At 47.1% G+C, this 19511-nt stretch overlaps 2 protein-coding genes across 7 annotated transcripts; one reads left to right on the top strand and one right to left on the bottom strand.

Moving 5' to 3' along the window:
* Window positions 1-1458: 1458 nt before the first annotated feature.
* On the bottom strand, window positions 1459-13934 carry ACAD8 (acyl-CoA dehydrogenase family, member 8). Its single transcript, XM_011934720.1, has 11 exons — window positions 13726-13934; window positions 10448-10548; window positions 9843-10012; window positions 8511-8620; window positions 8052-8128; window positions 7529-7666; window positions 6099-6234; window positions 5906-6003; window positions 5387-5539; window positions 4637-4739; window positions 1459-2210 (listed from the first exon to the last, which is right to left on the bottom strand). Exons 1-11 carry the CDS (start codon window positions 13832-13834, stop codon window positions 2158-2160), a joined length of 1248 nt encoding a protein of 415 aa, XP_011790110.1. The 5' UTR covers window positions 13835-13934; the 3' UTR covers window positions 1459-2157.
* Window positions 13935-14044: 110 nt separating this feature from the next.
* Window positions 14045-19119, top strand: THYN1 (thymocyte nuclear protein 1). Of its 6 annotated transcripts, none has more exons than XM_011934714.1 (8): window positions 14045-14136; window positions 14523-14599; window positions 16119-16297; window positions 17063-17131; window positions 17485-17577; window positions 18149-18244; window positions 18452-18602; window positions 18928-19119. In XM_011934714.1, the coding sequence occupies exons 2-8, from the start codon at window positions 14557-14559 to the stop codon at window positions 18972-18974; spliced, it is 678 nt and encodes a 225-aa protein (XP_011790104.1). In that variant the 5' UTR covers window positions 14045-14136; window positions 14523-14556; the 3' UTR covers window positions 18975-19119. The 6 variants fall into 6 exon arrangements, with proteins under 6 accessions (XP_011790104.1, XP_011790106.1, XP_011790102.1 ...); XM_011934713.1 differs by having other exon boundaries at window positions 14072-14211; XM_011934716.1 differs by lacking the exon at window positions 18452-18602 and having other exon boundaries at window positions 18928-19116.
* Window positions 19120-19511: the final 392 nt, after the last annotated feature.

Genomic DNA, 19511 nt, shown 5'->3' with positions numbered 1-19511 from the left:
TTCATCCCACATGTGCGTTACAGAATGCTCTTATGAATGAATCAATCTCCTATCTCCTGCATTAAAATCCTTCCATGGCTGTCCACCGCTCACCAAATAAAGCCCCACCCTTGGCTTTCGTAACTCTCCATCCAGATTCAACTTCCATTTTCCTTCTGTCTCATGCCAACCCCAAACCACAATTAAACCAAAGTGTAAACAGCTTTTACATAAATCCTGTACTTTTCCTGCTCCTGGTTCCTTCCTGTCTGAAATTGACTTTCTTGATTCTAATTATACATTTTCACAAAATCTTTTTTTTTTCTTCAGAGACAAGGGTCTCACTCTGTCACCCAGGCTGGAGTGCAGGGGCATGATTGTAGCTCACTGCAGCCTCAACTTCCCGGGCCCACACAATCCTCCCACCTTAGACTCCCAAGTATTTAGGACTTCTGGCGCGAGCCACCATGCCTGACCACATACATTCTCATAAAAGCTTAATTTGAATCCCTTCCTCCTCATTACTTTTATAGATTGTTGCCTTCTCAGCTTTATACAGATATATCATCACCTTGCAATACAGGTCGTAGCTCCTCTCTTAAATAAGGCCTTGGATGGCAGAAATACATTTTAAACTTTGTAGTATACCCACACCTTGTCCTCCTGCAGTGCCCAAAAGTTCCTTAGTGTGCATTCAAAAAAGACAGTATTTGTTGTTGCTACAGACACATATTTTGTCCTCTCGAAACATTGGCTTGTGGCTAATGTCTTGCGTATTTTTTTCAATGGGGATGACGGGATAGAGTAATGTAATGATAAGTTATAACAGAGTTCCCTAGGCTGGGCACAGTGGCTCAGGCTTGTAATCCCAGCACTTTGGGAGGCTGAGGTGGGCAGATCACTTGAGGCTAGGAGTTTCAGAGACCAGCCTGGCCAACATGGTGAAACCCTGTCTCTACTAAAAATACAAAAATTAGTCGGATGTGGTGGCTTGCGCCTGTAGCCCTAGCTACTTGTGAGGCTGAGGCATGAGAATTGCTTGAACCGCAGAGGCAGAAGTTGCAGTGAGCTGAGATTGCACCACTGCACTCCAGCCTGGGCGACAGAGCGAGACTCTGTCTCAAAAACAACAAAAACAAAAAGCAAACAAACAAAACAAGGTCTCCTAAAGTCCCCATCTTTGAATCTTACTTTAATTCTACTTTCACACATCATAAACAATGCTTAGTTTGCAAAGTTATTAATAATTAAAGGAGCTTGCTTTTTAAAAGCCAAATTGGACGAGTTTTATTATTCCAAAATCCAGTTAAGTGTTTAATCAAATATAATTAAACATTTAAAAATAGCTGTAAAGGCTTACAGATAAGATAAAAATCAACTTTAGTAGAACCAGAGGTGGCGAAGGATAGATTTATCAATGTGATTAAAAATATTTTAAAAGAGGAATAGCTTCAGAAAAGGAAACAAAAACTCAAAAAAAAATATTCAAAGTGTTTATCATGAAGAGAAACACCGCATACCATTCCTAGACCACAGGCTTCTTAATATGAAACCCAACGAATATTCAAAATTCAAAGGTCTCAGCCCTTGATATTTAGGCAGTCCAGAAGTGATATACCCTAAATCACAGCTTAGAGTATGTTTCCCAAGTATCCATTTTACCATGATTTACATTCAGAGGTGTGCTATCCAGAGAAACCTTCTGCCTCTGCAGCTGTGGCACAGAAAACGACACAGACGGGAGGGCACTCCCCCACTTCCCCTTCCCACACCTTTGCTCTGGAATCAGGAAGGGCCTCAATGCAAGTCCCCAGGCCCCTAGAGGAGGGATCCGGTGAACCAGCAAAATGCAGACTCATCAAGATGAAGTGGATCCAAGAAAGGACTTTGGTTTGATGGTGAATCTTCACTGGTCACCTTCCTGGCATTAGGAAAACAAGGCAGTATGTGTTCTTCTGACATTTCTCATTTAGGCCAGCTCTTCTGGTTCCACTGGGGATTCTGCTCCAGTCTGAGACCCGATGCTGCTACCAACACACAGGGTGCAGGTCCTGCCCCAGAGGAGCTCAGCCCTGGGGTCTAATCCATGATCCCTTTGGAACAGAGTGGCCCACATGGCACCACTCAACACTGACTGCGGTCGCACTGAACACCAGGCCAGAACAACAAGTGTGGGCTCTACTCCTGAAGCAGGCTTCTAGAGATCAGCATCCTCATCACTTCATTGCTACCTGTAAGAGGGAGGAAGAAGGAAGAATTTCATAGCAGCAAAGTCTGAGAGTTTAGTAAAGCTCTGACCAGGCTGCTCCAGGCCTAGCTCAGGGTAGCTGCAGATTTAAACTAGAATCATTGCTTTTAGCCTGGGAGAGATGAGATTTTCAGAGACTTCTCTACAAAGTACTGAAGAATGTCCAGAAATAGTATTTACTTTTTAAAAAACTTAGTGATAGTAAAAATGCTTATATAAAGTTTAAAAAGGCAGAATAAAAACAGTATATATGAGATAATCCTAATTAAAATTAAAAATGTACCAACAAAGGCAGAGTAAAATGATTAAAAGGAGATATACCAAAATTACATTCTGGATGTGGAAACATGAGTGATTTTTTTTTTTACTTTTTTCCTTTTTTTTTTTTTTTTTTTGAGATAGTCTTGCTGTTACCCAGGCTGGAGTGCAATGGTGTGATCTTGGCTCACTGCAAGCTCCGCCTCCCAGGTTCAAGCAATTCTCTTGCCTCAGCCCCCCGAGCAGCATGTGCCGCCATGTCCAACTAATTTTTTGTATTTTTTTTAGACGGAGTCTCACTGTCGCCCAGGCTGGAGTGCAGCGGCACAATCTCGGCTCATTGCAACCTCTGTCTCCTGGGTTCAAGCGATCTTCCTGCCTCAGCCTCCCGAGTAGCTGGGATTCCAGGCATGCACCACCACGCCCAGCTAATTTTTTGTATTTTTAGACAGTCGGGGCTTCACCAGGTTGGCCAGGCTGGTCTCCAACTCATGACCTTATGTGATCCACCCGCCTCGGCCTCCCAAAGTGCTGGGATTACAGGCGTGAGCCACCGTGCCCAACCAATATTTTGTATTTTTAGTAGAGATGGGGTTTCGCCATGTTGGCCAAGCTGGTCTCGAACTCCTGGCCTCAAGTGATCCACCCGCCTCAGCCTCCCGAACTGCTGGGATTACAGGCATAAGCTACTGCACCCAGCCTACTTTTCCTAATTTTATAAGGTTTTAACAGCAAATACAAATTTCTTTGGTAATCAGAAAACTGATTTATAAAAGAACAAAAACATTTTCCCTGAAAGGAGGGTATTAATTATTTGCTTCACTTTTAGCAGTGGCCTTTAATGCAGAAAGAAATATGAACTCCCTCGAGCAATCAGTAGTTACATCGTCTCAAATAAAGCATACATTGTAGATTTATCCAACAGTAAAGTCCATGATGAAACAAAGTGGTAAAGTGATAAGGGTCCCAATTCTTTTATAAGTGGGTGATGGTGTGGCCTAACATAAATGTTTTCCCGCTTATTATTGCAGGGTTGAGAGACAGTCAGAATGAAGGCAAAGTTTCCCACGCATGTAAAGCTCTGTGAGAAAGCAATTCCAAGAGTAATGGAAGGAAAAAGACTCTGGGGAATTCCGTTTGAACCCTGGCGACTGAGCCCATAAACATCTTTCTGGAATGAGGTTTGAAGCAGGCAGCAGTCTAACCTGCGGTAGCCTGTGACTCTGACATTAACACCAGAGTGGTGGGTCTCAAAGTGTGGTTCTCAGACAAGCTGCGGCAACCTCACTTGAAGACTTGTTGGAGATACAAATTCCCAGGCCCACACTAGACCCTCTGGAGCAGAAGCTCTGGGGTTGAGGCCCGCCATCTGTGCTCCCATGCCCTCCAGGCGATGCCGGCACAGGCTGAGGTTTGAAAACAGTGCTGTGAAAGGGGCAGGGAAGCCCCATTATATAATGTTTCCAGCAAGGCAGCCTCACGTTGCTTCACTGAAGTCACTCGAAGAAGCCTCTGCTCCTCCTGCTTTTCCAAGAGTCGTGTCATTTCGAGACTTCCGCACTGGCTGTAGAGAGTGCAGACAGCCAGGCTCTGAGCCTGACCCCAGTGGCTTACACATTTCCTAGACAGAATGTCTGTGACTACCAAGATACCCATATACTGATGGTTTATTTTATTGAAAAATACACTAGTAATATTGAGACAGGTATCTTTTAGGCCATCTGGCTAATCAATATAGAGCTACTGATAACCACACGGGCTCACACCTGCCCTGTACATCACTGTTCTTGGATCCCTGAGGACCATATACACTATCGCCTTAGAGAAAAGCCACGGCTGTAGTTTTCAACATGCTTTTCTCATCCACGATCTCAGTTCACCCTTCTCGCAAATCTACAGAAGAACAGCGGCAGAGTGATGTGAGCCCCCCACGGAGACGAAGCTGAGTCTCTGGACTCCAGGCTGGAGCTGCTTTTGTGCACCAAGCCCCTGCCAGAGCAGCTCTGTGGAAAGGGAGGGAGGAGGAAGCCTCGAGACAGACAGGGCTTGACTGGACCCTGAGGTCCAGGAGGCACGGGGACAGACACACTGGGGAAAGCAGCGACCCCGCCCCCATTCTGAAAGAAGAGAATAACCCCTGGCAATTTTTACCTTCTAGAATCTGGTGGACCCTGGAGTCCCGCATGTACTGCTGGACAGCGTAATCCTTCAGGTAGCCGTAGCCCCCGTGCATCTGTAAGGCCTGGTTGCAGATCTGCAGGGAGACAGGGACTAGACGTCTTGGACTCCGGGAAGACTGTGGAGCAAGCAGCTTCCCTTCCTACCCCAGCCCACGATCTGGCAGCCCGCCGTAAACTAATGAAAGAACCACAAAGAGCCAAGCTCAAAGACGGCCTCCACATTCTGTACGGTTAGAGACAAGGAAAGTTCACCTACTAAACTTGTCAGTTCCCACCAGACCGGCGACTCAAAGCTCTCTGGCCCTCTCACTTATTACCTGCCAGGCACAAGCTGCCCACAGCCACCTTGGCTGGCATAAGAAGTAGTTATGCTTCCCCCTAGCGGCAAAGCAGCCTCAGTGTAGCTCCGCCCCTGACAATGTAAACATGGCAGAGTGCTAAAGTTGGGCTGCTGGGAACCTTCCAAAGGTGGTTTCTCACCTAGAACACAACCAAACAATAGTGACGTAATGAAGTGTGTAACGGCATGCAGCAGACCTGAAAGCCAGCAATGAGAGCTCCCACGCAGGCCGCTCCCGAGTTAATTTATATCCTTCAGCTTAAGGTGATCCCTGTGGCATTCCAGGAGGGCTTTGTTCCAAAGCTGACCATGCCTCTCTAAGACCCCTGGGCCTAGCGGCTGTTCCCTGTCCATCCCAGGAGAGCCAGAGGAATCACTTACCGCAAAGCATTCATCTGTAGCAAAGAGCTTGGCCATGGAGCACAAGGCGACTGCATCTTTCCTCTCTTCCTGCAGAGCCACTGCTGCATTGCGGATCATCAGCCGTGCGGCCACCAGCTTTGTTGCCATATCAGCCAGTGTGAACTGCAAGTACTGCAGCACAGGGAGAAGAGAACCAGACAAGACTGAGGGGCTTAGACCAGCAGCTGGTGCAGGAGCCTTGGTGAGACATCTCTGAGGCACCTTTTTCTAAGTGATCCAAAGCTTCACAGTCTCTTGCTTTTTCTAGAGGAAATTTATTGCTTTATAAGTGCTAAGTCCACTTCACTCACCCAACACTTTAGTATCAGTAAAGATATCCTGAGAGAAGACGGACAGAAATAAAGCACAAGCTCTGGCTAGGACAGTGGTGGGACTGGCAGAGGAATTTCCTGGCTTCTCTCCTAGAAAACGTGAGCCCTAGAGCAGGTCCCGGGCTGCAAATAGTGGAAAGCCATGTGGAGGCAAGGGAGAGGTTACCTGGTTACTGGCCAGAGGCTCTCCAAACTGCTTCCGGACCTTGAGGTGGTCTCGGGTGAGGATGACAGAGGCGTGGGCAGCCCCCAGAGAGCAGGAAGCTAGAGGGGAAGAGCGCCGCCGTTCCGACTGAGCTGGAAACCAGCCCTGCCGGGCCCGGACTGCCACCTCCCTGCCGCACCCCTTCGTGTCTCACCAATGTTGATCCTCCCTCCGTTCAGTCCTTTCACGGCGATGAGGAAGCCCTGCCCCTCGTCCCCGATTCTGTTGGCCAAAGGGACAGCACAGTCTTCGAAGATCACGGCTCGTGTTGGCTGCGAGTTCCACCCCACCTGGCAAAAATCAGGGACTGGGTGGCCGCCCAACAGTCCAGCAGGCAGGGCGGCCTTCCCTGGAGACAGAAGCCTGTGAGGTACGCGTTTCAGCACCCACGACTTAGACCCGCGAGAACTTAAAATGAGGAAAAAGAAAAGGTTCAGGTTTAAAGGCCTGTCCGCAGTCAGAAAGGTATCTGTTTCAGCTAAACATTTTCTAACGTATTAAGAGAATCTACTTCCTAATGTCTACCCTACCTGACTAACCTACAAACACTTCTCGCAACTTCTTTCAGGATTGTGACACCAACTGCCCTCCATTTCAATGCCTCTAATTGAAAACCACAAACTATCTAAAATCTAGTTCCTTTCTGGCTCTGAAAATATGACTGCCTTTACATCATTTCCTTGCTCTCTTTTGTTGATAGGATAAACTTCATTTCTAAGCCTTTTATTGGAGGTCTTCCTGCCCAGGAGTTAGCATGGGCTTTGCATGTGGGAGAAGCCTAGGAAATGGCTGCTGTGTTACCAGAGAAGGGGGTGCTAAGATGCATAACGCCTTGTAGTTACAGAGGATCAGGTAGGATCCCGTAGGAAAATACGGAAACCTGAGGAGCTGTGAGAAAGAGGTACACTTAGGAGTCATTTCGTCACCTGCCCTCTCTCACAAAGTGCCCCCATAACAGTACAAACTAGAGAGATTACTGCTTTGAGCATCTGGCCTAAAAAATCTGAATGGGTCTTGAGCCCTTATTACCAATTACGGTTACATAATCACAGTCTCCTGTTCATGTCCTGGCCATAGCAGTTCTTAATCCTAGGAGTGTCTTACTTTTCAAAGTACTTATAGTACCTAAGCGTCCTTCTTAGGTTGCTGAAATACCCACAATCATCTCCAATGAGTTTTACTTTATTTTTAATCAAAGAAGAAAAAGGGACCATGTGCCTTCCATTACTGAGACTTGTGGTCAACACCAGGTCTTCTCTAAGTGTCTCTTCCTGGAGCAGCAAAGTGCACCAACATAAGCAGCTGGATAAGGCACACGGGCCAAAAGCAGAGGCGGGGAGGTCAGAACACTCACTAACAGGTGCCTGTAGACTTCACTGGCAAAAGCTGTCACTTTCCCAGAGGCCTGGTGTTTAACAATGCCCTGTTATATTTTATATGCTCCTGTTGGAAATCCTAATAGAAGCAAGTGCTTCAAAGGTAGGTTGGCAAGTATGCAAACCTGTTTTCTGAAATAGAGCAGGAGCTGGGCTGGCAGCTGGCAGTCTCATAACCTGAATTGTTTCCTGTTCAACAGCCACTCACCTTTTTCTCCTTCTTGCCAAAGCTGAGGCCAGGGGTCCCCTTCTCAACAACTATGCATGAGATGCCCTTGGGGCCTGGTCCTCCCGTTCGACACATGACCACATAGATGTCTGACTCACCACCACCACTGATGAAGGCCTGTGGGGGTAAAAGGGGTGCAAAAGGACCAGGGAATGCACGAGTTCTCACAGCATCTGGGAACACCACTGGGGTCCTCCTAACAATAAGGTCTAATGGCACAGAGACTGAGGAGGGGTAAAAGGTAGCTGCAGTGACTGCAGAATCAGAGATACAGTTCAACAGAGTATTAAAAGGATAGACAAAAGTCAATGAAATGATCTGGAATCACACTAGGAGAGAGAGAAACAGTGAGAATAAAGAAAGAGAAATGGGTCAGAGGTTCTCTTCCCAACACATAAAAATCCTACGGGAGTATTAACCCACAGATGTGAAGGAACCAGAGGGTGTCAGGAGGAAGCTGGGAACAATTTCCAAGGTGCTCTGGGAGGACGCACACTAGTACCTTGGAGCCATTGAGGATGTAATGATCTCCCTGTTTCTTAGCGGAGGTCAGAAGAGAGGCAGCATCACTCCCGCTTCCTGAGGAGGGATCAAAAGGCAGCAGAGAGAAGCTGAGAAGTTCAGTGAGGTCGAGGGAGCCCAGCACAATTCTATCTCCTCGGAAATCTTCCCTGAACAGACACTGCTCAGAGTGTGCCACTGCAAAATCCAGGTGGCCAAAGGAACTCTCTGTACTTGGTGGAAACTGCTCTTACCAGTCAGGCCACTGTCCACCTCCCAACACACCAGATAGGTCTCTTGGTCCTTGTGACGTCAGGTCATAGGACTCTGTGACTCCTCACCCAACGGCGTGATAAACAGTGGCCCAACGTGCCAACAGGCTGGGAGGAGGGCTCGGTGATGCCATCTGAGCAGGCAGCATCTCTCCCTGCTCTATCTCGGTGCAGTGTGGCAAACCCACCTGGTTCAGTGAGGCAGTAGGAAGCAAACTTCTCCATGGTACAGAGCGGTGGGCAAAACGTGTGCCTCTGTTCCTCATTTCCAAAGCTATCAATCATCCAGGCACACATGCTGATAGGTACACCAAGAAGAAAAGACATTGACAGAAATAAAGATGGGAAAGAAAAAAACTGGGGGAGAAGGGGAAAGAGAACAAAGGGCAGGGCAGTAGAGTAAAGCAGAAGAGTGGGAAGGGGAAAGTCACAACTGGGAAGATTCTTTAAAGGAAAAGGCTGGATTAAAACATATTCCTGGAATAAGGACTACCCAGAGATAACCAGGCTGAGGTCCTTCTCACCAGGATGTCTGTGCTACTTCTAGTCGGGTTACAGGAGCCTCTAAAAATCAGAGAGTTACGTGTACTTTCTATGAGTAGTTTCTATTACTTCCTCAAATCACTGGCAGTTCCATCTCTGGATTGAGGAAAAAGGTGAGAGGGGTCAGGCGTGGTGGTTCACATCTGTAATCCCAGCACTTTGGGAGGCTGAGGCAAGCGATCATAAGGTCAGGAGTTTGAGACCAGCCTGACCAACATGGTGAAACACCATCTCTACTAAAAAATACAAAAAAATTAGCCAGGTGTGGTGGCGTGTGCCTGTAATCCCAGCTACTCAGGAGGCTGAAGCAGGAGAATCGCTTGAACCCAGGAGGCGGAGGTTGCAGGGAGCTGAGATCATGCCACTGCACTCTAGCCTGGGCGACAAAGCGAGATTCCATCTTAAAAACAAAAAAAAGAGAAGGGTGAGAGGACCCTGATCACTTTATTGAAGAAGTCTCCTGGTACCAGCTCAAAATAAGATTTCTGAGGAAGCTGGCTGACCTGATTCCCTAAGCAATACACAAGACGACAGGATCAAGTCCAACAGGCAGCAGCAGACCTAGCGTGTACCTTTTTTCTTTTTTGAGATGGAGCACAGTGGTGCGATCTCAGCTCACTGCAAGCTCCGCCTCCCGGGTTCCGGCCATTCTCCTGCCTCAGCCTCCCGAGTAGCTGGGACTACAGGCGCCACCACCACGCCTGGCTAATTTTTGTGGGGTTTTTTTTGTATTTTTAGTAGAGACAAGGTTTCACCGTGTTAGCCAGGATGGTCTCAATCTCCTGACCTTGTGATCCGCCCACCTTGGCCTCCCAAAGTGCTGGGATTACAGGCATGAGCCACTGCGCCCGGCCCCTGTAAGTCCAGTTCCTTGAGGATACTCAGCCTCAAAAGATCCATCTTTTTCCTATGAATCTGAACTCTCACAGTCAGCCCATGTGGGTACTTCATTGTGCCTTCCAAGCTTGGGCACTCACTTGTGGATGCTCATATAGGCTGTGGTGCTGGTGCAGCCTGTAGCCAAGGCTTCAAAAATGACAGAGGTATCAAGCCGTGACAGTCCAGACCCACCCACATCTGTTTGTACGTAGACCCCTCCGAAGCCTAGCTGGGCTGCCTTCCGCATCACGTCCACTGGGAACAGCTCCTATGTACAAAAGAGAGCAGGGTCATCAGCAACTGCTTCAGAGACGGCCTTCCTTTTAGAGGGTTCAATGAGGGGATTAGGACGCTTGCACATGGGGGAGCGTCTGAATTCTCTTAATATGCCTGTTTGTCATCTTACAGTGGTTATCAGTTAACATGGGTCCTGAAAAAACTTTTTCTGGCATTAAGAAGTTTCTTTTTATTATCTATAGAACTGCCTTAGTTTTATATCCAAATCTTGCTTCAAGGAACAAAAAAGAGTTATGTACAACATGATCAGGATGCCTTCTAGGAAAAATCGTCTACTACCATATTCTTACTTGCAGTAAGAGTTGGTAAGTGGAGGAGACATTTAACACTTAGATTATTAGGAGACGAAGATAAAGGTCTGCCTGAGACATGTGTTAGAACGTCTAAGCACAAGAAAAACTCCTACCTTCTGGTCCCACTCTGCCATATTTGGAGCCATCTCCCGGGCAGCAAAGTCAAAGGCCACTTTCTGAAATTCTTTCTGCTCTTCATTAAGTCCCAGGGAAGCTGTGGGCAGGATTGCATATACTCAGTTCCAGGGAAGGGTCAGGGAAGAGTGTTGCCAACAAGAATCATGAAGCTGTGAAACTGGATCTACTGTAGTATTTCCTATACACACTACAGCCTTTAACAGCTAGAGAATGGCATCTTCTATCATTATTCCACTTGTCACATGGAGAAAGGACAGTTCTAACACACATCCAGATCAACCTAGAGCAGGATAGGGGACTTCCAGACATCTCTTATCCTAGACACTTAGCAAAGTGCAGTTGTAGACCCAGAGGTCGAGGCCACAGTGCTAGAATTTTGGTTATTATAACTGACACTAAAGAGCACTATGGGCCGGGCGCAATGGTTCACGCTTGTAATCCCAGCACTTTAGGAGGCCGAGGTGGGCAGATCACCTGAGGTCAGGAGCTCGAGACCAGCCTGACCAACATGGAAAAAACCCCACCTCTACTAAAAATACAAAATTAGCCGGGCATGGTGGCACATGCCTGTAATCCCAGCTACTTGGGAGGGTGAGACAGGAGAATCGCTTTAACCCGGGAGGCGGAGGTTGCAGTGAGCTGAGATCGCGTCATTGCACTCTAGCTCGGGTGACAGAGCAAGACTCTATTTCAAAAAAAAAAAAAAAAGAAAGAAAAAACAGCATTATGGGAAGACTACGGTGCCACACTTGACAATAATTTACTTCAGTGCCTACAAGCGATGCAGTCCTCACAAAAGAACACAAGTGCAGGTGCCAGAGTCTGTTCCTCGGGACACATCCAGGCATCAGTAATGGCTGGCTATGCAAACCTGGAGCGGGCACCGTGTTCTGTGATCAGTACTCTCATTAAAACAGGAAAGTCAGCAATGAAGAGTTCTGAGGATTAACCATCGGGCTGCCTTGAGAAGCTCAGAGCAGAAACTTCTGTTGGGTATTACTCTCCGGAGCAGAGCTAGGGATGAACAACTCAGGGTTCTCGGACCGGGGTCAGGCCATTTATTCACACAATTTTGTACAAGGGGTTGCTGTTGCTGTAGACCATGGCTCAAAGATCATTCCCAAAAGAATGTTTATTGGGTGTGTACTAGGGAGCAGTGCTGGGGTTACAAAAATAAATATGATCCGGCCAGGCGCGGTGGCTCACGCCTGTAATCCCAGCCCTTGGGGAGGCCAAGGCAGGTGGATCACTTGAGGTCAGGAGTTCAAGACCAACATGGTCTTGTCCAACATGGTAAAACCCTGTCTCTACTAAAAATATAAAAATTAGCCGGGCATGGTAGAGTGCGCCTGTAATCCCAGCTACTTGGGAGACTGAGGCACAAGAATTGCTTGAACCCGGGAGGCAGAGGTTGCAGTGAGCTGAGATTGCACCACTGTACTCCAGCCTGGGCGACAGAGCAAGACTCCATCTCAAAAAGGTAAATAAAAAGATCCATTCACACAAAGGATGACCTCAATGGTAATAATGCATTTTATTTCAATCCTAGCAAGAGCTCATTAAATGTTAACAAATCTTCTTCTTCTGTAAATAGCTACTTCCTAAAACAAACAGTTCAAGGAACCACAGGCTTAAGAAATAAATCTGAGGCCGGGCGCGGTGGCTCAAGCCTGTAATCCCAGCACTTTGGGAGGCCGAGACGGGCGGATCACGAGGTCAGGAGATCGAGACCATCCTGGCTAACACGGTGAAACCCCGTCTCTACTAAAAATACAAAAAACTAGCCGGGCGAGGTGGCGGGGGCCTGTAGTCCCAGCTACTCCGGAGGTTGAGGCAGGAGAATGGCGTAAACCCGGGAGGCGGAGCTTGCAGTGAGCTGAGATCTGGTCACTGCACTCCAGCCTGGGAGACAGAGCCAGACTCCGTCTCAAAAAAAAAAAAAAAAAAAAAGAAATAAATCTGAGTTGCAATCTATTGGAAGGAAATAGTTTAATGGAAATCACATGCATAAGTAAACACAACATAACTACCTAAGTTCCCAGAAGGAAATACACTATAAAAACAAAACAAATACCACCACTCATGAACTTTGCCAGTTACTAGCAGAGTTCAAGATGCCAATACATAGACACCAAAAAGGTAAAGCTAAATAGAAAAACAGTCCAAATGAAATGGGAAAAGCCTTTTACTGCAGAGCAACTCAAGTGTAAGCAAGATGCAAACAACAACAAAACCCACCTCTAAATAATTCCTTATCTGCTTTGGTATCAACCAGGGTAATCTTGGTTACCAAATTCTAAGTGCTCGGACAGGGCAGCACCTCTTGAATGAGTTTTAGGACATGGAGAAGAAAACAGTATTCTATACCTTACTGTACTTTACAGGTCTGATGTCTAAGGGACTTACTCTGTTGTAAAGAAAACTGTCATTTATTTAAAATAAATTAAAAAATATTTTAGAAGAAAAAAGTGTTTATAAAGGTGCTTGGCAGAGAAGTCACAAACTGGCCAGGTCTCCGCCACTTCTTGTTACATTCACATTATTGTTTAAACCCTAAAGACACTCAAGTTTGTCGGCTCCGGTAGAGTTTCCCACTTGCAATAATTATTTTTCCTGCATGAGTTTCAACACTAAAAGTGTCTTATAGTCAGAGGTGTTAAGATACCAAATCTTTGTGTGTGAGCAAATCTTGTACGACCTGGAGCTCTTGTTCAGCTGCCACCCTCAGTACCCAGCCAGCTTCTTACATTCTCACTACCTTTATGACCCACTGTTATGAATTTAAGAACCAACGAACCCAACAACAACAAAGTCCCAAGTTTCTTCATTTCTCTAAGCGTCCGAGGGTGACCGGCCGGAGGAGGACCCGGGCGGGGGTGACCGGCCGGAGGGGAACATGGGCGGGGGTGACCGGCCGGAGGAGGACCCGGGCGAGGGTGACTGGCCGGAGGGGAACACGGGCGGGGGTAACGGACCAGATGGGGACCTGGATGGTGGTGACCGACCGGAGGGGGCAGCCGGGCCGGGGGTGACCGGCCGGAGTGGGAAGACGGGCCGGCGGTGAAGGGTCGGAGCTGGGAGCCGGGCCGGGGGTGACCGGCCGGAGTAGAGAGCCAGGCCGGGGGAGTGACTGGCCGGAAGGGGAGCTGACGCCGGGTGGACTGGATGGAGCGGGGAGCCTGCAGTCCCTCGCGGACATATGTCCGCCGGGGCTCTGGACATCTGTCCTCCTGCCCGCCCAGTAGATCCTTACGGTCGATGCATGAGCTCAAGCTCCGGTGGCCGGTCTGGACGAGGGCCCGGAGACCGCCGGGCAGGCAGCCGAGGCTCGCCCCGAGGCGCCTGCAGCCTCTGGCCAACATCGCCACTGCAGCTTCGCGTTCAGCTAAAGGCCTGAAAGCCTCCGACCTCTGCTGCGCTCGCACTGGCTGTACCTGCGACCCGGCACCGTCTGCCCCACTGCACCCTGGGGGTTGTAGTCCTCCCACGAGCCCTGACAACCCAGGTGCCTGCTGGGCTCCAAACGGGGCCACGACTACAATTCCCAGAAGTCCTCGGGGCCTCGGCGCCGCAGAGTCGCACCGCCCACCTAGCGCCGCGGGGTCGCGCTGCACAGTCTCCGGCGCGGGGGAGGCGGAGCGCAGTCGGGTCTGCGGAGTGGTGGGTTTGTAGCCGGTAGATTACTTTATCATCTATATTGTCCATTCAGTTGCTCCTCATAATTAGCAAGGATAACAGGGTAACACAAGGCTTACTTATAGTCACCCAACAGAAGTGTCTCTGTGGAGCCACTTCCCAGTGAACTACATCCTGAGAGAGGGGTTCCTGGACGAGAAGGACCAAGGAAAGAACCGAGAAGAGTTTAGGGGCAGGTTATGCGAGACGGAAATGGCGCAGATAACGGAGGGAAGGATTTGAGGGGCTCAAACACAGGTGTCTGTGTTTCGCAAAAGTTGGAGACATTCTAGGCTGCCTCTTGTTGCCCCCATCTCGCTCTGCGCGGGTTTTGGAGGACATTAGCATTCTTTCTTGTATCTCCGTTGATTCCAGAATCTTCCGCACTTCAGTCCCCTGCAGGGTGACCATGTCGAGACCTCGGAAGAGGCTGGCTGGGACTTCTGGTTCAGGTGAGCTGCCCCGAGGCTGCACAAAGGCAGCCCAAGAAAGAACCTTTCTCGAAGAGCGTATTTAATACTCTTCATTTTTCACTCCCTGCTTGTTGAGAACCCTTTGTGATTTTTTACTGAATTATCCTTAATCGCTCTCCATCTTCTTTGTCTCACCAAGCTCCTACTTAAGAGTTACTTTTTCTTGTTTATTCAGGCAATGGTTGTTACGCACAAAGACTGTTTGCGATACCAGGTGGCGTGCTAACGAATACAAAGCCCCTGCTGGCGGGTAAACTGCAAACAGATGTGATGGGGTTCAGGCGAATGGATTGCTACGGTTGTGGAGGGAGGAAGCACAGGAAGGCTTCGAGAAGGCAGTGGGATTTGAGCCCAGCCTTGAAGAATGGGAGACTTTCCATGGGCAAAGTTTAGTACTAAGAAAACGTGATGTCGTTTTTATATTCACAAAGATGGATGGCACTCTAAGTGGATGGAGGAGGAGGAACATTGGAAGGTGCAGAAAGTACCTCTTTTGGTAATGACAGGGGTTCCAGATATACTACAGCACATTACAGTTATGTATCAATATGTGGTGTTTGCAGTGTGCCTGTTAACTCCTAAGGGGCCATCAGGAAAGTAGGTTAGGAAGGTATACTGGGTTCAGAGCATTAGATATCCATAAATAATATTTAATGACAATTGATGTAGGGACTTGGACTAAATTCAGAGGCAGTATAGTCATTCAGTAGCTTCAGACAGACCTCAGTGACAGGTGCTGACCTCATTTCTTGACTGCACCATTACCGGATGTGTGTTCTGGAGCATGCTTCCCAGATGAAGAGTACGTCTCACAGGCTATGTAGATAAACCGAGTTAAGGTTAGGGTAACACAACAGACCTTGGGCCCTGTCATACAGTAATCGAACTTGGCTACTGAATGCCTACTGTGTTCCAGGCACATTCTGATTGTCTTGGGATGAAATCGAATCATCACCATTTCTACAATGTCCGAAATGAACTGTTTCTTTCAACTTTTATTGGCACCTTCAAGGAGCAGAAAGGAGGCGGGCCATGAGCCACAGTGAGCAAGAGGGAAAGAAGCTGAGATGAGAAGAATAATGCTTTTATTGAGCATTTATTGTAATGCCAGGCATTGTCTAGGCCTTTTGTATTATCTCATTTAAGCTTCAAAATAGCTGCAAGTAGGTGCTCAGTTTCCTTTTTCCTATGCAAAGGCATAGAAGAGAGAGTGAGGAAAGGAAAACATTTGACTACTGTCAGGACGTTTAATCCTGAACAGCCCTGTAAGGTGTTCTTATCCTATTGCATACATAACCCAGAAGACATCCTGTAAGGTAGGTATTCTTGTCTAATTTTTATAGATAAGGAAAGCTTCTTAATGGTAAGATTAAGGTCTTACAGCTGGTAATGGATCCATGATTTGAATCCAGGCCTGACTCCAAAGCATAAGCTTTCTCCATTATGAAACATTGCCTCTAACAAGCATGATCTTTTCTTTTTGCTTCTCCTGTTGCAGACAAGGGACTCTCAGGAAAATGCACCAAAACTGAGAACTCAGGTGAGGCATTAGCTAAAGTGGAGGACTCCAACCCTCAGAAGACTTCAGCCACTAAAAACTGTGTGAAGAATCTAAGCAGCCACTGGCTGATGAAGTCAGAGCCAGAGAGCCGACTAGAGAAAGGTGTAGATGTGAAGGTGAGATCCTTGACCTGTCTCCAGTCCCTTCATAGTGGTTTTTAAATGGGGTTCCATCCCCAGCTTATCTTTGAAGGGTAGGAAAAAGGTAAAAATGAATAAAATCGGCAGGGTTTATTACCATCAACTGGTAATAATTTATGAACCTACCTAGGGCAGGGGTTGGCTAACTTTTGCTACAAAGGGCCAGATAGTAAATTTCGTAGGCTTGTGCGTGTTAGTCTGTGTTGCAACCCTGCCCTTGTAGCAAGAGAGTGGCCAGAGTTAATACACAAACAGCTGTGGTTGTGTTAAAGTTCAACTTTATTCACAAAATCCAGCATGGGGTTAGATTTGCCCTGAAGGCTATAGTTTGCCAACCCCAATCTTAGGTTACCTTTCTCTGACCACCTGCCATGCTCCTAGGTGTCTCCCTGGCAACAGTTGATGTATATTTCAGGGAATTTAATATAGCCTGGGAAAAATATAAGCAGAAATATTACAGAAGAAATATAAAGTGAAATGCAAGTATCCAGCAGATTACTTTATCATCTAGATTATCCATTCAGCTAATCCTCATAATTAGTAAGGATAACAAGGTAACACAAGGCTTACTTACATTCACCCAACAAAAGTGTCTCTGTGGAGCCACTTCCCAGTGAACTACGTATTTCCTCTATAGCCAGTGGCCCCTCTCACTGTTGGGGAAGGAACTGTCTCCTTCCATATATGCTTACTAACTGGCCAAGGATTGTTTAATGATTGAATTTATTTTCTCTTGCCTAGTTCAGCATTGAGGATCTCAAAGCACAGCCCAAACAGACAACATGTTGGGATGGTGTTCGTAACTACCAGGTAAGAGGGTGAGGAGGAGGTACCCTGAGACCCAGGTGGGATAAATGCCTGCCTCCTCCTCATGACTTACTCAGTAGCAGAACCTCTTGGCCAAGGTTGCCTTTTTCAGAACCAAACCTGATAATGTATTCAAAAATGGCTTAAGTATGCCGCATGAAATTTACAATTTGCCTGTGTTCTGGCCAGTGTCCTGGTAAAAGTCTGGGTATCCTGGCAAAGGAGAAGAACTTTCTAATGAATTGAGAAGTGCAAACAAGAAAAACCCATCTATTAAAAGCAGACTTGATATCTGCTAAAAGCTAGTACTTTCCAGCTATGGGAGGATAGTTACTCTTTCTTCTCCCCTGAGACAGGCTCGGAACTTCCTTAGAGCCATGAAGCTGGGAGAACAAGCCTTCTTCTACCATAGCAACTGCAAAGAGCCAGGCATCGCAGGACTTATGAAGGTTAGTTGGACAGGTTTTGGTGTGAATCCCTTTCCCTCCGGGGAGACTCACTTAAGTAGATACAAAGGGATACACCTTAATTAGGTAACAAAAAAGTACACTCCCCCCACCCCATCCCCCTTGTACAGGAGTAGGGAAAAACTGCCCTGGTCCGTCCCTGTACGACAACCACTGAAAACAAAGCAGGCCTTCGTTTCAGGTCCCACGAGCAGACTTCACTCCACCTCTAAGTCTTGATCTCACTTGAAAACAGGCCTGATGGTAGCTCCTCCAAGCTTATCAGGATAAAATTATTAACTGTGCAGGTAGGAAAAAAACAGTGGTACCAGTAATAACCTTTGCCATTTGTCTTCAGAGCGTATTTTTAAGAGTTTTGTAAAAACAGAGTTGATTTCCTAGTCTATATATTAGACTTTATATTATTTCCAAATTTCTGAGCCCCCATTGGCTCTAGAGCAAGGCAGATGGGGTAAGAATGTTCAGGGTAAGAAATGAAAGTTGGATATGGAGTAAAGATTGGCTGTGGAGCTGACTGCAGGCAAATGATTCAAAACTTCTGTTTTGGTTTCAGATCGTGAAAGAGGCTTACCCAGACCACACACAGTTTGAGAAAAACAATCCCCATTATGACCCATCTAGCAAAGAGGACAACCCTAAGTGGTCCATGGTAAAGACTGTGCTTCCATTTCATGACGGGAAGGATGAACAAGGGGAGGAAGACGGTTGGGGTGACTGTAGGTCAAGGTACACAGCCCAGCGCTTACTCAGATGAGGTGATACTGACGAGATAGGCGCTTCCTGCAGGCGGTTAAAAATACAGTGGGCAGAGTCAGCCTAGACACATCTTTCTGTCATGTACACTGTTGTCACATAGGTGGATGTACAGTTTGTTCGGATGATGAAGCGTTTCATTCCCCTGGCTGAGCTCAAATCCTATCATCAAGCTCACAAAGCTACTGGTGGCCCCTTAAAAAATATGGTTCTCTTCAGTCGCCAGAGATTATCAATCCAACCCCTGACGCAAGGTAAGAGTGGGCCCTCTCCTATGTCGTCCGTATACCAGAATGACCTCATGAATTCCCACTTACTAGCTGATGAAACTTGGGCATGGTACTTCACCTTTCTGTCAGCATCCTCACCTGTAACATCCATGAGGGAGGGAATGTGGCCTGAGTTACCTGTTACTATTACCCAGTACTCTACAGTGCTTGGCACCTGGTAAATAGTTTTGAACGAATGACTGTTTGCCTTAGTACCATGTAAAATGTACCTGTGCCTGGTACAACTTTCCTGTTCAAGAGGAGACATTAATACCTAATTCTTTCTTTTTCCTTTTTTTTTTTTTTTTAGAAGAGTTTGATTTTGTTTTGAGCCTGGAGGAAAAGGAACCAAATTAACTGAGATATTACTGCTGGAATGGGCAAGAAATTACTCCGAGACAAAAGAAGATGTGTGGGGCTTGCTTGTTATGCTCACCTGGGCTTGTGTAGCTAAGTAGTTTTTGTGTACTTTTTTCAATAAAATAATATCAAAGTTGAAAAACTTTTCTTCTAAAACCACACTGGGTGCAGTGGGATACTCCCCGCTGCAGACCTCTTACCTCCAGGCGGGCTCCTCTGGCCGCTCCAAGATGCAAGGCTGCCTCCACCGTCTTTCTTCACGATCACTAGTAGTTCTGTAGCAAATTGCAGAAGGTAGGGCTGAGATCCTCAGTCTGGTAACACCCGCTGGAATGAACTTTTCTTTCTACACCAGCCTTGCTCACCTGCCCCTTACATCATCTGGCTCCCACAGAGGTTTAAACCATCCCATGAGCAGTTCTAGGTAAATTGCCAGATAGGGATAAGAACTGAATTCATTTCTCAGCTTGTCTCAAACAGGTGGCTAATAAAGTATTCATCATTTTCTACCAGGGGCTATACAGTGAGAGCACA

The sequence above is a fragment of the Colobus angolensis genome, unplaced genomic scaffold (genome assembly GCF_000951035.1).
Source record: "Colobus angolensis palliatus isolate OR3802 unplaced genomic scaffold, Cang.pa_1.0 Scaffold137, whole genome shotgun sequence".
Taxonomy (NCBI): Eukaryota; Metazoa; Chordata; class Mammalia; order Primates; family Cercopithecidae; genus Colobus; species Colobus angolensis.
The sequence above is the reverse complement of the archived record's forward strand: the minus strand, read 5'-3'. Positions and strand labels throughout refer to the sequence as shown.

What these genes read in the sequence shown, in the direction of transcription:
- ACAD8 (XM_011934720.1), bottom strand. Translation starts at nt 13,834, where the DNA reads ATGTTGGCCAGAGGCTGCAGGCGCCTCGGGGCGAGCCTCGGCTGCCTG. An exon ending in CGGAGGGAGGATCAACATTG is followed by an intron (nt 6,004 to 6,098) that starts GTGAGACACGAA and finishes CTTCCCCTCTAG; the next exon opens with CTTCCTGCTCTCTGGGGGCT. An exon ending in GGTCCACCAGATTCTAGAAG is followed by an intron (nt 2,211 to 4,636) that starts GTAAAAATTGCC and finishes TCCCTCTTACAG; the next exon opens with GTAGCAATGAAGTGATGAGG.
- THYN1 (XM_011934712.1), top strand. Translation starts at nt 14,557, where the DNA reads ATGTCGAGACCTCGGAAGAGGCTGGCTGGGACTTCTGGTTCAG. An exon ending in AGAAAGGTGTAGATGTGAAG is followed by an intron (nt 16,298 to 17,062) that starts GTGAGATCCTTG and finishes TCTCTTGCCTAG; the next exon opens with TTCAGCATTGAGGATCTCAA. An exon ending in ACAACCCTAAGTGGTCCATG is followed by an intron (nt 18,245 to 18,451) that starts GTAAAGACTGTG and finishes GTTGTCACATAG; the next exon opens with GTGGATGTACAGTTTGTTCG.